Source organism: Gobio gobio (assembly GCF_949357685.1).
Source record: "Gobio gobio genome assembly, chromosome: 20".
NCBI lineage: Eukaryota > Metazoa > Chordata > Actinopteri > Cypriniformes > Gobionidae > Gobio > Gobio gobio.
In genome coordinates this window covers 14,259,319-14,275,960 of record NC_137113.1, presented here as the reverse complement: position 1 = coordinate 14,275,960, position 16,642 = coordinate 14,259,319, and the positions used below count along the sequence as shown (strand labels likewise).

The 16,642-nt window shown below is 37.0% G+C and overlaps 1 protein-coding gene across 24 annotated transcripts in view; it reads right to left on the bottom strand.

Annotated features, from left to right (window-relative positions):
- camk2g1 (calcium/calmodulin-dependent protein kinase (CaM kinase) II gamma 1) overlaps positions 1-16,642 on the bottom strand; it is a 102,470-nt gene that overhangs the window by 52,620 nt on the left and 33,208 nt on the right. For all 24 annotated transcript variants that reach the window (XM_079801260.1, XM_079801252.1, XM_079801249.1 and 21 more), the window contains exon 3: positions 3,201-3,260. In XM_079801260.1, coding sequence (XP_079657386.1) covers positions 3,201-3,260 — 60 coding nt within the window. The remainder of the gene's footprint in view (positions 1-3,200; positions 3,261-16,642) is intronic.

Below are 16,642 nucleotides of genomic sequence, written 5' to 3'. Positions count from 1 at the left end.
CTTGCATCTCCCACCTCAGCACAGTTATTTATAGAGCTCCACTCCTCTTCTATCCCTCTCCATCTCTCTCTGCTGGTCTCTCCATCCCTCTGCCTTCACCTCTTTCTTTGTCGCCATCGCCCCCATCTCGATAGCTCTGTTCTTTTTTTTCAGTTTTTCTGCCCTCTCAGGTCTTCTCCTCATTCTATCGATCGGTCTCTCCCCATTTCGGTCTCCACTCCTCCCTCCAATTCCCTCTCTGCCTTAATTTTCATTCTCCTTCCATTGCGGTCTACTAAATTCTGCCCTTTATTAGTTAATTTTCCCCTCACAATCTTTATTTTTTTCCATTGTTCATATTTTAGACAATGACTTTTGGGAGAGGCTGTTCCACAGGACACAGTGTTTTTGCTGCAAAAATACTTTAGCCTAATTCAGTCCCAGTCATCATTGCCACCAGCTTACACAAACACACACACATACACTCATAAACACTCACACAGCTGCAGATGCTCACTGCGACAAACTCCCATGTACACTACCACTTTTAAAGTTTGGACACATTTGACTAAATTTACAGTCCAATTAAAAAGTTTGGGATCAGATTTTTATGTACAGTACAAAACTGTCATGTTACAATTTAAAATAACTGTTTTTAAAATAAATGTAATTTATTCCTATGATGGCAAAAGCTGAATTTTCAGCATCATTCCTCTAGTCTTCAGTGTCACATGATCCTTCAGAAATCATTCTAATATGATGATTTTGTGCTCAAGAAACATTTCTTATTATCATCATTGTTGATAACGGTTGTGCTGCTTAATATTTTTTGCGTTTTCCTTCATCTTATTCGTGGTTTTCTTCTACTCTCTCACATTTTTCAAGTAAAAAACAGCATTTATTTGAAATAAAATCTTTATAAAATCCTTTACTGTCTCTTTCGATCCATTTAAGTGCCCTTACTGAATTAAAGTATTAATTTCATTAAAAAAAAAAAACGTACTGAAACAAAACTTTTGAACAGTAGTATATGTTTTGTAACTTTTTATATAAAGAAACAAAGGCTTCAAAATTAGGTATGTAGAACTATATACAATAAATATTTATTTACAAAACCCCATGATGCACCCTTATGATGTTTCTTGAGAGAATGAGAAGAGCTGGAATCTAGACAAAGGGGTGGTGAACTTGAAGCAGCTCACATTTTTTTTTAGAATTATTGAATTTGGACTCATAATTCCCATACTTCAAATGGTCTCATTTAATAGTACTGATAAAGGATCTGGTCTCTATAAACCTTTGCTTTCTGACAGCCTACTCTGCTCTGATTGGTTAAATGACCCAGTAAGTTGTGATTGGTCAACTGCTTACAGCGCTTGTCGGAAATGAAATGTGCATTACCATAACTTAATTTCAGCTCTGGAGGCTTCCTCAGCACTTGATACACAGTGAAAAGAACAGTAACGATGGCGTCGGTTTAGCCGTATTAATTTGAGTCCAAGTCCTCATCCCATGGAAGAGCATGCAAAGTGGGTTTACTTTCGCAGCACGAAAAACAGTATGTTCATCACATGTTGACTAAACTAAACTCTTCCGAGCCGAACACTGTGTCCTAACTACACGCGATAAGATTCCAGTGACACACCACTCACTGTCCACACCAGACGCGACTAGGAGATGCAACAATCAATCAAAAACCACAGCCAATCAGAACAGCGTATGGGCGGGCTCTCGTGGCAAGTGCACGGAATCAGAGATTAATCTTGACAGCACTCGCAAGGAAATGGATAAGTAGCCTACATAATCAAAATCACAAATATTACACAATTTAAACATTACTAAAAATACATAGTCATATAATAAACTTGTTTGTTCACAGTTTGAACGTTCTTGTTTCCATTTGTTTCATTTCAAGATCTGAGGTAAATTATCCATTGTTGCTTTTAGAAGGACTACGTTACAAAGCTGGGAGCACTAAATGATATTCAAAGTCACATTACACGATTTTAACATTAAATAAAGCATATAACACTACCTGAGGTTATCATTGCCATGTTTTGTGTGGCTGTTCCAGCCACGACGTTGCAGAAATAGAAACCGTTTCTTAAATAGAATAATCGCGTCTTGCCGTTGTGCTGGTTAGGACAAAAACTCAAATTAACATGGAAAAGATACCTTTTATCATGGCGTCGCGTGTAGTTAGGCCACGTTGTAAGCTACAACTAGAGTTTGAGGGCAGGTCAAAGTAGACACTGCATAGTATCGGCCTATAATCTTGAATGTGCCGTGAACAAATTTGTTACAAACCTACACAAGTTCGAGCAGGAATTAAGATTGTAATTGCTGACGACCTGTTTCCGGTAGTTCAGAATCTGATTTTTTTTTGGGGGGGGGGGGGGACAATGGGCCACATTTATGAAACCAATGTACAACAGAAAACTGGTCGTATGGCCGCTTCCATGCAAAACTTGGCATTTATTAATATGCACGTGAGCGTGGCTAAAATCAAATCTCACGTCAGGTCTCAGCACGTGCGTGCAGCATAGCTAATCTGGCAGAGAATTGATATGAGAGCATTTTGATCATTTTCCTGACTAACAAACAAAGCTCATTAGTAGACCATTAACCGTTAAGATTAGATTGTCAGAATAAATTAGCTTTACGTGCGCAAATAGCAGCATAAATAACAGAACATGAGGATTCATACACTGTCACATCACGCACCTGCAGCGCTTCTGTGAATGGAGAAAAATTTAACTATATAAAATTAACTATATAAAGGAATAAAATAAATAGGACTACGCAAAATATATTTAACTGAAATAACATTAACAAAAGAAAAAACTGTGAAGCTCGTTTTTTACTAAATCGAATTGATCGCGCATACAGGTGCATCGCACGCGCACACACACATCAGTTCTAGCGTTGTTAACTTGACATTTCAGCTATTCATCATCAAACTAAAATGCACGATGGGATTGGCGGCATACAAATGTTTCATGAATCACTGTCGTAAGATGATTTCTGCGCTTGGATCTGCGCTCGTTTCTATGTTAGATTGATAAATGAGGCCCAATAACTCAATTTATCGTACACTTTGATCTTTGAAACTTTGACCTTTTACATACACAAACAGCCATATTACACACTGCATGAAAGGTACTATCTGAAAAAGCATAATGGGGCACTTTAAAAATAGTTATAATAAAGAACAAACTCACCGATATTGGGGTGTTTGAGTAGACGACAGATTCGGGCCTCGCGTTCCAGTTTCTGATGATCTGCAGAGGACAAGAGAGAGGGAGAAAATCAGGTTAGATATTTGAAGTGGCTGATGGCTTGTTCTCACAGCTATAAAATGAGAAGCAGCTGCTGAGGTGTTAAAATAAAATGACTTAAATAATAAAATAATACACTGATATATGATTGTATCGGCATAGCCAATAAATATTATATATAATATTATATACATACCCTGGATAACTTGGGATATATATATATATATATATATTATATATATATATATATATATATCCCAAGTTATCCAGGGTATGTCTTGTGACTTTGGTCCTGTCATGATAGGATACTGTAAATTGTGTTTGTTGGAGTGGGGGTGAGGTTCAAGCTAATCTAGGGCTTATTATTGAAACATGTAATATGCTTGCATGAGCTTGAAGAATGAATGTTATGTAAAATTAAACAAACAAGCCCGAGGGCTCATTTCCTCACACTTGCAACACACACACCACAAGCGTGGGTAGTCTAAATAGCAGCTCGATGTCTTGACTGGGGTTTATTCATCTTCTCAATGTAAAAATCACCCACTACGCACTGCTGGAGGCCAATGATATTGGATGCAATTCATATTTTAGAAAATAATAAACAATGTTTTGACAAATTATATATTCATACAAGGTATGATGTTTTGCTTATTAAACATTGCAGATCAAACATTAAAACTTATTAGCTGCATTCAATAATATTCTTAATCAGTGATATTAAAGAACATTCTTAAAATTAGATCAATTAAATGTATACATTATTTCCGCATTAATATAACAATTTTAAGTTAAAGGATGAATAAAACTTGCTTAAGAAAACTGCACTTCAAACCATTTCCCCTAAAAAATAAAAAATAAAAATCTTATTAGTGTACACAAATCTGCTGTAAACTGATCTTGTCTTTTAACCGAACAACAAGACAAGACTAAGATGGCAATACGAATCATTTAATCATCAAGTAAATATCAGGGCCATCTCAAAGGTCTCAGACAAGTCATGCCCTTAAATGAACTTGCTGAAACGATTGCTCTGCAGTCGCCATGTACAGTACACCGTCACAACCAAACCTGACACTTCTGAACTTTGTTCCTAGAATCACTGTCATTACTTAAGCACTCAGAAGTAGAGTGACAACTGTACAGCGTGTACATGGCCAGTATAAAAGAAGAATGACACAAACATTACAAAATCCATGCATGTTGTGCAACCGGCATGGACGGCGTATTCTTCATGGAGTAATACTGTCGGCTTTCATCCGCCCAGCACTCCGCAATAAACAAATCAGCTTGAGTCAGCCTGCAAATATTAACACTGTCTAATCTGACGTGCTTAAGCAATACATTGGGAGAAACAGAGTCTAGCGGGCCGGCCTCCTAGCAGGCTCTGGCCCAAAAACCTAGTGGGTTGCTTACGTAGGAGGCATTTTAAGGTGTGCTCTTGATGTGAAGACTGTTCCAAAATGTAGGCAGTATAAAGTATAAAAGACACCTTATTTTGGTCAAATACTAGGCATTGCGTGTATTATTCACAGAGAGGTCAATCACCGAAGTTAAAAATGACAAGCTTATTTAAAAGATATTGACTGTTTATTATCTCTTATAAAGAATATTAATGTCTTATTCTGCAGGACCTTATTCTACATTAAATAAACGCTATAAAAACTACCTTACTAACTATTAATAAGCAGTAAATTAGGAGTTTATTTAGGCAAAAGTTGTAGTTAATAGTCAATGTGTTCCCCATACTAAAGTGTTTCCACAATTTCCAAGATGGTGGACAAAATCATGACACTTTCATTCAAATTCATTCAATACAAAAATGATCAATAAAAAAAATACAATTTACCCAATTTTTGAGTGTATTTTTATTAGTGTGTTAATTTCTGCGACTAATATTTTCTGTTTAACGCATTAAAAATATTTTATGCAATTTTAAATAATTTGTATGCGTTTTTCCCATTCCTGAAGTAGCTATAATGCTAATGTTTCCCCACATCCTTTTGCTAGCGTTAATAATATATGATTGTGCTTTCTGAGTTCCGCCAAAAACGTTGAATGTACAAAGTGCACTCATATTTCTTATGAATGGGAGAAAGTGCAGCGCACACCGCACAGTATCAAATCAAATCAAATTCAACTTTGTTGTCATTGAGCTAAGTACAGGTACAGAGCCGAAATGCAGTTTGCATCCAACCAGAAGTGCAAATCCAATTTACAAATAAATAAAATAAATATGTAATATGTATATGAACATAGAAATATATTATTATACATAGTGCAAGTTTTGAGATGGACAAGTACAATATAAAACAGGAGGTGTATTAATCAATGAGCGTTAATCAATGAGAGGAATATGGAGGACTAAGTCCCGCCTTCTAAATAAAAGAGCCAATCGCCATTTGGTAAAGTTGTCACTCAGAGCCGTTTTTCAACCAGTCAGTGTTCTGAGATGCTTAGGACTGCACCTGTGCATTAGCTGGTCTAGCCTGAAAAATAAGCTATTATGTCAGATTTGAGATATGTCATTTAAATAAGTTCAGCATTCCATTATTGAGATTTCAGGATTTCTCCAGGATTTTTCTTCAAGTAGATAGAACGTGGTCTTGGATGCTCGAAATAGCTGTTGTAAATCATCATTCAAACATAGAATTGATATTGACAGAGACAGAAACATTACAATATATACAACACACTATATTAAAGGCACATTTACTATAATGGGGTTTGAAGATTGAAATTCACTTAAATTAAAAGTTTAAATATTTGTATGGCTTTCAATTATACACTCTAAAAAAAAAAGGTTCTATATTGCACCAAAAATAGTTCTTGGCTCGTAATCATAGGGGAACCTTTTTTAGTGCTATATAGCACCAATTTTGGTGCTTCAGTGGTTTTTCAGCGGTTCTTCAGAGGTTCTTCAGCGGTTCTTCAGAGGTTCTTCACCGGTTCTTTGACTAAGGTGCTATATAGCACCTCTGAAGAACCGCTGAAGAACCACTGAAGCACCAAAATTGGTGCTATATAGCACTAAAAAAGGTTCCCCTATGATTACGAGCCTTTTTTTTTAGAGTGTACTGTAATGCTAAATGGCTATAACTACTCATTTTATCCCAAGAAATTGTGTCAATTTAATATAGACATAAGTAGCAGTATTGGTACTGGTGATACTGGGCTTTATTCATAGAACTTAATAAGAAGATGTCATTAATAAAATATTTAAAATACAGCGTCTTTATGCTGTTCCTATTAATTTGGAGATTTGAAAATGACAGACTCTAATGTTAGGTGGAATTTAAGGTTACATTTCTTTTTTTAGCACAAATTTTGATGCTTTTATAATTTTTATTAGCATGTCAAATTGTAAATTTAAGAGAAAGCTAACATCCAATTCTCATGAAATGAATAGCTGAAAATGAGTTGCTGCCTATGCTGTCTATGAAGGCACTAAGCAAGTTTTTTTTAAACGAAGCTACAGAAACAAACAAAAGGAGAGAAAATATATACACATATTTTAGATTAGTACATTTTGTACAAATAAAAAAAAATACTATGAAACCATGATTCTGTCCAATCATTACTTTTTCAAACTTAACAAACTTAACAAGCACATCAACTAGAAGTTAAGTGCCATTTTTGATTCGGTTGCTGGTTTGATTGAATGTGTTATTTGATTGTGCACACATGCATCCATTATAATTTTCCACATATTGTCCACAACTGCTGTTTTCTTCCCATCTTTTTCTCTGCCCCATAATGTCTTGTTGACCATCTTATTCTCTGAACTAGATTAGGTGTTAGCCTTTTTACAAACGCACGCACACACATGCACTCACACAGACACGCGCGCACAGCAGACATGCTCCAAGCTAACAGGATTACATCCTCTCCCATCTTGCCCTGTGACCCAGTGGAAGATTAACCCTTAGCATGCTACTGGCACAAATACTGTTTCCTCTACGGCCCATTCACTGCTGGCCAACACTGACCACACACACTCCAACCGCAGAAGCAGAAGAGTGCCAAGATGGCACCAAATCCCTGTTACTGGATCAGCACAGAGGCACAATGAACCCATGTGATCCTATGAACTGGCAGCAGAAGCAAAGAGAAAACTAGAACAACAAAGATGTATATGAGGAAGAGAGAGCAATATAGCTAAAAATATATAAATGTAAAACATACATATATATTTTTTGTATACACACACACACACACACGTTCCTCATTCTAGTTCCACCATGTCTTGTTTATCTCAAAAATAGCCAAAAAAGAGAATAATTCAGGATGTCAGAATAAAGAATCTAACATCGCCATACCCATACTAGCAGAATTACGACTACTATCTGTCAGAATGAGCTGGTTAGGTATTAAAAAGAGATCACTATTCTGAACAGACAATTAAACAAAATAACATGCAATTTACTAGAGGTTCTGACAAAATGTTAATTGCTGCTGTCTATTGAAAACTGTTTAATTCATTTGAAATAATTATTTTAAATAGCTTGAATAAACACTTAATGGATGAATCCGCGTTTTTGAACAAATCTCTTGAATGAATGATTCAATGACAAATACATATTTGTAACAGTCACACCGGATGCGACAGCTGTTGCGTTGCGTCACACCATTACAGCTTGAGGCTGTCTACACTGGATGCGACAAAACGACCGTTGCAAATCCATTTGTTCAAATCAGAAGGAGTGCAAGCGCTTCAAGCACATCAGAAATTGAACGGGGTTTCAGTTTACTGTCTGGGATTTGTCGATTTGCATCGCAACACTGATTATAATGGTTTCTATTTGCTTTAGTCGCCTTTTGACGTTCACGTCTGTCGTAGACACGGTGTAACAATGTAATCGATACAATCATTTTTTAAAGTGCCACCCACGTTACTTTCAAAAGGTGATTTTGATCGCTTCTATAGACATCAGTGTTTAAATCCGAACTGTAAACTTTTATCCAAGTAATTCTGTGATCATTTGAATATTTGTAACACAGAAATAATAATATTGTATGGTTGAAAAGACAGTTTGTGAAGCCGTTTCATACCTACAGTATACATGAAAACCGCTCTATATGGGTCAGCGGCAGCGCCAAATCTTATTTGATTGTTCTGGTGTGATTTTGTCAAAAGTTTAACAGACAGGCTAATCATTGTCGTTTAAGAATGAGATCGTGTGGGTGTACGAATCAAGATTGCGATCTTTTAACGAATAAGCAAAAAGCAAAAAAGTGTACTAAGACGAAACTTTAAACTGTTAGTACAGCACCAATTCAATTGCAATATTTTTGTGGGAGTAAAAGAAAACCAAAAAGCCTTTACTTTTCAACCAACTAGCTCTCTTCTGATCTGTTAAGCCCACTTTTCACGATCCAGTTAATTCTAGATGGATAAAGTCAAATTTTGCCTTTAAAGTAAAATCAGTTGTTCAAACATGGTCATGGTGCCAGCAACTATCACATATAAAAGTGTCTGCAAAATGTGTAAATGTAAAAACTGCAAATGAATAGAATTTCACACTGGTTAAAAGTGCAACCCATTGAATGGACTGAGCTTCCATTTCTCACAGCCTCATTTATGTGAACTGACTAAGGTCTGTATTAAGGCAAACGCTTAATACAGTCAACAACAAATATTTTTAAAGATATTGTACTAAGTTTCACAGTCCCAAAAGTAACTAGAGAGGAAACTCCCTTCTACAGTACAGAGACACCGCAGCACGGAGCTACCCAAACTACTTCAGTTTCACTACGAAAGATAACACACTCTCATGCTGCAGTAATTGTATTACAGACACACACAGCCCTCTAATCTGATGCATAATTAAACGCAGGGTAGAGATAGGAAGGGCCCTCTGTCCTGACATTCTGTGCAAAGGGTGAATAAGAGCAGGACAGACAGGAAGACAATGGGGGAAATAGGAGCCACTGAAAAGTTACAGAGAAGAGGCCATGTAGTGGAACAAAAAACCAAACTAAGCCTGCACTGAAAGTGAAATGGATAATTTATTGTGAAGTCCATTGATATTTTGCACGCACACGCACACACACACACACACACACACACACACACACACACACACACACACACACACACACACACACACACACACACACACACACACACACACACACACATATATATCAGTTTAACTACGAAAGATAACGCTCTCATGCTGCAGTAATTGTATTATATATATCTATCAAACCACCTTTAAATGATGTGTGTAATGCAAATGTAAGCACTTGTAAATTAAGACCAACCTGATTCAAATCCTTCATATTCAACTGGGATGAAAGTGGAATCAAAATAAGCTAATTAATGGAAGAAAATTAATTAATACTGGAAATGAACTGGAATTGGAATTGAATATGAATTGAATAGACAAAGAATGGTATCAAATATGATAAAATATGGCTGTGATCAAAAGAATCGTGTAGAAAAAGAGAGGCATAAAAATAACTAAAGAATTATAGTTCAAATTGGAGTTAAGGTATAGAAAAAGGAAACTGTTGAAATAGAACTGAATTAGAAAAATGTGTGTGTGTGTGTGTGTGTGTGTGTGTGTGTGTGTGTGTGTGTGTGTGTGTGTGTGTGTGTGTGTGTGTGTGTGTGTGTGTGTGTGTGTGTGTGTGTGTGTGTGTGTGTGTGTGTGTGTGTGTGTGTGTGTGTGTGTGTGTGTGTGTGTGTGTGTGTGTGTGTGTGTGTGTGTGTGTGTGTGTGTGTGTACAGGTTTATGAAGACACAAATGTGTATAATGACATGGATATTACAACGTGGACATGGATGTTTTATGAGGACACTTGCTGTGTCCTTGTAAACCTTAAAGGGCTTAAAAAAAACATACTAACACTTTTGTGTGATGGGTAGGTTTAGGGGTGGGGTTAATGTAGAGGGATAGAATATACGGTTTGTACAGTATATGTGTGTGCGCGCGTGTGGTGTCTTTCTTCCCTTGTTCCTTCACTCATTCACTACTCTGACTTAATCTATGAATATGAATAATCCTGGGTAGAGCAGAAATCTGTTTTTACTAATGGCAATTCTTGTTGACATCATTCACTGACTGAAAAGTCAACATAAAACCCATTTTACTTCCGCATTTCCCATTGCGGCAGTAAAATGGGTTTTTATGTTGACTTTTCAGTCAGTGAATGATGTCAACAAGAATCAGGTTATTCGGATTGGGAAGGGTCCTCACTACGCCACTGAGCGGTCACCAACGGCAGTTTATCCAGGAATCACTACAATCATATGCCTAGACATGCACATCTGCTAAATTAAAATGGAGTGTGTTTTCTGGTGAAATACAGTGATTTGTACATCCTGTGCTGAAGATTGCGGATACCAACAATCTCTGGGTCTTTTCATCCTGAGAGATATAATTTAGCCAGTCGTGACTTTGGATCTTACACATCCAAAAATCCCTAATCTCAACCTCACACAACATGCCCTGATTCGTAACGCACACACAACTTCAAGGTTTCAGTAGCGCATATAAAGCATGCTGTAAGCAATGCATAGGTGAAAGGTTTGATTCCCAGAAAATGCATGAACTGATAAGACAAAAAAAAATGTTGGGCAGGGCTAAAACGGTGGCTCGATGACGCCAACACCATCAGAACTGTTGATGACGCAGTGGAGCCACTGAGCCTGGCTCCTCCCCAAACACGATCATAACTAGAGCACAATCTCATCAGTTCGCCCGCTTGACAATTTACAAAACAGCTTACAAAACAAAAACGATGATACAAAGAAGAGGTGGATTAATTTTGTGAACAGCTACCTTGATGGAGAGCTGAGGATCACCACCAACACCCGCCTCTGCAGTGACTTTACACCGGTTAGTTTCACAAACTACCATCGGAGACGATACAACTGGGATTCACTGATAATCCGCTGCAGAATGGGGCCGGACCGATTATCTCCCATCCCGCCGACATCTGGTGCAGTAGTGAACTGTACGTGAGTGTTGTCTTGAGTGTTTACGGCAGCTTTCTCGCGAGTGGGCGTGGTTTCAGCGCAGACAGCGGACACGCCCCCAGCGTTTGAGAGCAGAGAATGCTCCTTATTGCTATTATAAGCTATTTTATTAACTTGACAGATTTTTTTATGATTCGAATTTGGCTGGGTGGTTAATAACACATTTGTCTGTGGTGTGACAAACTCAGAACACATTTAATTTTGACTTTACAGGGATTATTTTTTATCTTTGATCACTAAAATGACATTTAAAATGTTTTTTCCTGTGAAAAAAATGTCTGGGCCTTAAAAAAGCTTGAATGTAACTCTACAACCTTGCTTCATTTAGTATAACGTTATGCAGAAGATTCAGACTCTTACTGAGGTAAACGCTGCACAATGGAGCTTTTAAAACGTCGGACACATAACAGTAATTAATATGATCATCCTTTTGCTTGACTACGTTATTAAACAGCTAATAATGCATTGCTAATGTTACACAGACCATATTCCCATTTGCCATCTCAGTCTGCCTTCAGTATCAGTCAGTATCCTTAGAAATGCTTTAGAACGTCAGTGGAGAACGGCATATAGTTCATCATAAAATCGTAATATACATCATATACATAATCACGTCAGACACCAGCGATTTCAAAACACGTTTTTCTTTGGTTCACTGCAGTTTTTAAGAGAAAATACTCAACAAAGGTATTGACTTATGAATTTGCACATGGTTTGTCTTAAAGCATATAAAAACAACATGTGGCATCATCTTTTTCAGACAAATCCACCCCCTAAATGGCACATAAAACAAAAGTGTCCGTACAGCTTAAATGATGCTAGCAATGTCAAAATCATAGGTTCAATTCCTAAGAAACACACACACTGATAAATGCATAAATGTAAATGGTCACTATACATGTTGGACAGATGGTCTCTTCACATCTAAGTGGGCGGATCTTGACCAGAAAAAACTGCAGTGTGGACTAGATCTTATGCAGTCTAGTCAGAGGTCTGATTATATGAGACAAAGCAAGCCCTAATGTCATAACGCCATTTCGAATCAATCTCAGAAAAAGAAGAATCTAAAAATAACAGCATCAAAAAGCATTCTGCTTTCATTTGAGCTGGGAAGGATGTTTCTCAACCAGCAAACACATTGATAAAAGCCAAATTAAAGCGGTTTCATGTTCCGTGACTTGTCGAGATAATGCCTTCATTAGGATGCCAGAGGGAAGGAGGAGGAGCCGAGAGGCAGTCGACTGAAGCGAGTGTAACACTCACACACACACACACACGCGTAACCCATCCCCAAAAGAAAATGCTCATTCCTAATATGGATACGGATGGTGCAATGTTTAATAGCTCCATCACCCGTGCCATTTAGAGCCAGAGAGTGAGTGTGAGTGCGTGTGTGTGTTTGACTTAGTGTCGGTGTCAGTGTTTTGCTTTATTGTGCTGAAGCTCAGAGATCCGTGGGCTCAATTACTGGCCCACTGAGAGGTACTCCTGTGTTTGTCGCAATCAACAAAACTGCAACGGCCGACAGAAAAGAGCAGGCACAGAGAAGCGCAGACCCGCAGGGACACGGGTCTGGACCCAGAGTGCAAATCAGTGTGAGCCTGGACAATTAATAGCCTGTCAATATCTGCTAGAAGCAGCTGGTCACCGCAGCTCTTCCATTTTCCAAATGATGAAATGACAAATTTTTTTTCTAATGATAAATATGGCGAAAGGCCATTCTGTTGAAGGACAGAACCAAGCAAATAACATCAGGCAGACTTAAAGTTTAGAGTTACAGGAAATACTCTATCATGTGTGCATTATAACGTTGAATTTGGGTATTTAGAGTAACATTTCAGCTTACAAAGAACTGTATCTCATCAAATTTGATGTTAGCTACATATACATGCAGTACCGGTCAAAAGTTTGGAAACATTACTATTTTTTATATTTTTGAAAGAAGACTCATATGCTTATCAAGCCTGCATTTATTTGATCAAAAATACGGAAAAAAACGGTAATATTGTGAAATATTATTACAATTTAAAATAATGGTCTTCTATTTTAATATACTTTAAAATATAATTTATTTCTGTGATGCAAAGCTGAATTTTCATCAGCCATTACTCCAGTCTTCAGTGTCACATGATCGTTCAGAAATCATTCTAATACAGTTGTGCTAAAACAATTCCAATACAATTTTTTTTATAAACTGTGATACTTTTTTCAGGATTATTTAATGAATAAAGAGGTTAAAACATTTTTTTAAAATATAAATCTTTTGTAACAATATACACTACCATTCAAAATTTGGCTTCCGAAGGATCCTGTGACATTGAAGACTGGAGTAATGATGCTGAAAATGCAGCTTTGCATCACAGAAATAAAATATATTTTAAAAGTATATTAAAATAGAAAAACATTATTTTAAATTGTACAAATATTTCACAATATTACGTTTTTTTTCTGTATTTTTGATCAATTTAATGCAGGCTTGATGAGCACAAGAGACTTCTTTCAAAAACATTAAAAATAGTAATGTGTCCAAACTTTTGACTGGTAATGTATATATATGCAAAGGTAAAAATGTCCTGGCCTACACGTTATTTTTTTGTCAAAAATATTATTTCACTCTGAAATTCACTTTACGGAAATAAAATGCTGTTTTTTATTCCCACTAAGCCATTTTCATTAATTGTCTTCCACTGATTATGATAATACTTCAAGGTGTGTCGTGATGTCAGGAATTACGTAATGCAATGCTAAAAATGCTGGGCTCTGGGAAAGACTTTCTTTACCGGTAGAGGGTGAGGGTGAGGTCAGATGGTTGTACTTAAAAAAAAAATTGTAAAAAAAATCCAGGCCAAATCCATGCTGGGCACAATGCCAGTCTTCACAACACTCACCATACCAACCTCAACCGCACGGACACACATGCCAAGTCCCCAGACTGGGTGAATGAGTGCCACACAACATGATATGATGTATGTGTTTATCAGATGATTTTATTAGAATGTATAAATAGTTGAGGGGGGGAAAGGAATACAATAGTCACTTTCACTTAGAAGTGTCACAATACAAAAGAAAAGATCTGTCACTACTTTCATTACATCACAACGTTTACATTTGTCTCTTATCCACTTTATTTTGCAACGTGGAAGTAAGCTATTTTCTGTGAATGTGTGTGAACTTCTGATTTATTAGTCGCTATCGGTAAATAGCTGGAAGAATAACAAAATGCAGTAAACAGTAAAATTATTGACACCTAAAGGCCTGGAAGTTTGTTCACTAACTGTTTCTGCTTCATGCTAAAGACACTACACAAATGAAAAAGAACACGAAAGGTAAACATTTTGTTATCTTTTCTTTTCCATCTCGTACTACACACATCATCAAAATGTAAAATTTTTCCATTAAAATATCCAAAAACCACTAGCAGTATTATATTTTAGGGCTGTGTGATTAATCATAATGTTTTTTTGTTGTTTTCTTTCGATTTTGGCTTCCAACGATTATAAAAGCAAGTTCAGCGACGTGAAACTATTATTGTGCCTCTGCCACATTCCGTCCCACACACGTCCTTTCCTTCACAGCGGTGCAATTTCATTCCTCCATAAAAGCTCAAACTTGACATCCAAATCAGCCAAATAAGTGAGTGTTGTAAAATGCAGTCTACTGTTGCTTAACTGAGGGACGTGCTTGATATTAACCAGTGTTATTAAGACTAAAAGCGTATTAAGCCATGAAAGAGATACTGTTCCTTACGCTCCGAGATGGGGTGGAACGTGAATATGCAAAGTATACTGTGGGCCTCAGATACGCACCTAAACGGTCAAATAGCCAACACACAAATATGTTGAAATGCCGTTTTGGTAAGTATCCTCGTAATCGGTTATGTCTTAAGTGAATGTAAACCCTGAGAAAGAGCACGTGTGTAACAGTATATCGTGTCCGTGCGTTGGCTCTTAAAGTGACAGCAGCCTAATAAACCCGCTGCAGTAATCTTCTGTAACTGTTTTGAGGACTTTCTTACATTAATAACCTAGTATTCGTTTTTGCTGAAGTATTGATACTTGTATTATCCAAAATGTTTAAATCTAGGAAAATGCACGCTTTTAACCAGTATAACGTCCCTCCTCATTGCGTCACCTGTCAATGGTAATCAGTGTTTCCCCTACCATTGTTCAGGGGGGACGCCCCGCCCTCCCAAAACGCCCCCCCGCCCCCCCCTGAATGAGTGACAAAAAATATTTGTCATTACGGTCGACAATAAGAATTGCCCGATGGTTCAGTGCCAGCGTGAAAGACACTCCCAGAGCTGCATCTTCACGGAAACTGGTAATTTTCCGCATTTTTAAGCCTTGCCAATTTAAATATTCAAGCCAAGCGCTCATAGACGAGAAAGTGTCTCTCAGTTTGATACTCGCGAAGGGCAGCAACACAACACACACACACGCACGGCCACGCGTCTCACAGCGCGCGAATATTCACACAAAATTATATCAAAATGCCTGTCTTGTTGAGTATCATCGTAAACATAGTCGGTTAGGTCTTTTAAATCAACGTAAACATGAAATTTGCCAGTCACCGCCAGCATTTATGGTCAAGTTTATAAGTTTTAATGGTCCACAGAATATCTAAACATGCAATATATCAAAAGAAAGAACAGACCCACTGTTTTATTCCAGCTTCATATATTATTTTTTTAATCAACACTTGAATGTTGCAAGTTTCATGAAAAAGCAACATTTTGAGCATAAAGCTGAAAAAAATCATGTTTTTGTAAAAGACTAACGTTACGTCTGAACGATGAACAAAACACAGATGTTGTAGATCGAGTCCATCAACACCCCAAAGCTTCCCAGTCATAGAACTCGTCCTGGGTTGACAGTTCATTCAATAACATTAGGCAGTTGTGATGTATATGCTGTTTAATGGTGATGATCGCGTTATTTTACATATGCATCTGCTTATGATATCGCACGTTGCTTCTTCGGCAGTGTTTTGATCAGGAGATTCTGTTCTCGTGCAGGAAATGCGCTACAGCGCCCCCTACCGTATAACATTCAACACACGGAAAGCCGGAAAATATCGTCATTGGCTGTATAAATATTGAGATAACAAAAGACAAAAAAAAAAATCACTCACTGCTCTTGACTGAATAACTTTTAATAAGGATTAATCTGTATTTTTATGCAGTGACATATAATTTTATGCAGACTATGCAGTGATATTTTACATTTGATTACTATTTTTGTACCTGACAATCTAGTTTAGACCTACATGAAAATAACTGTTTATTTCATTTGTATATGTTTGTTCTGCTGTATTTATTTGTGCTTTTGCTCATAATTTGATTATTTGTTCTTATTTTATTACTGACGGTCTTTAACAATATAAAAAAAATATATGAGTT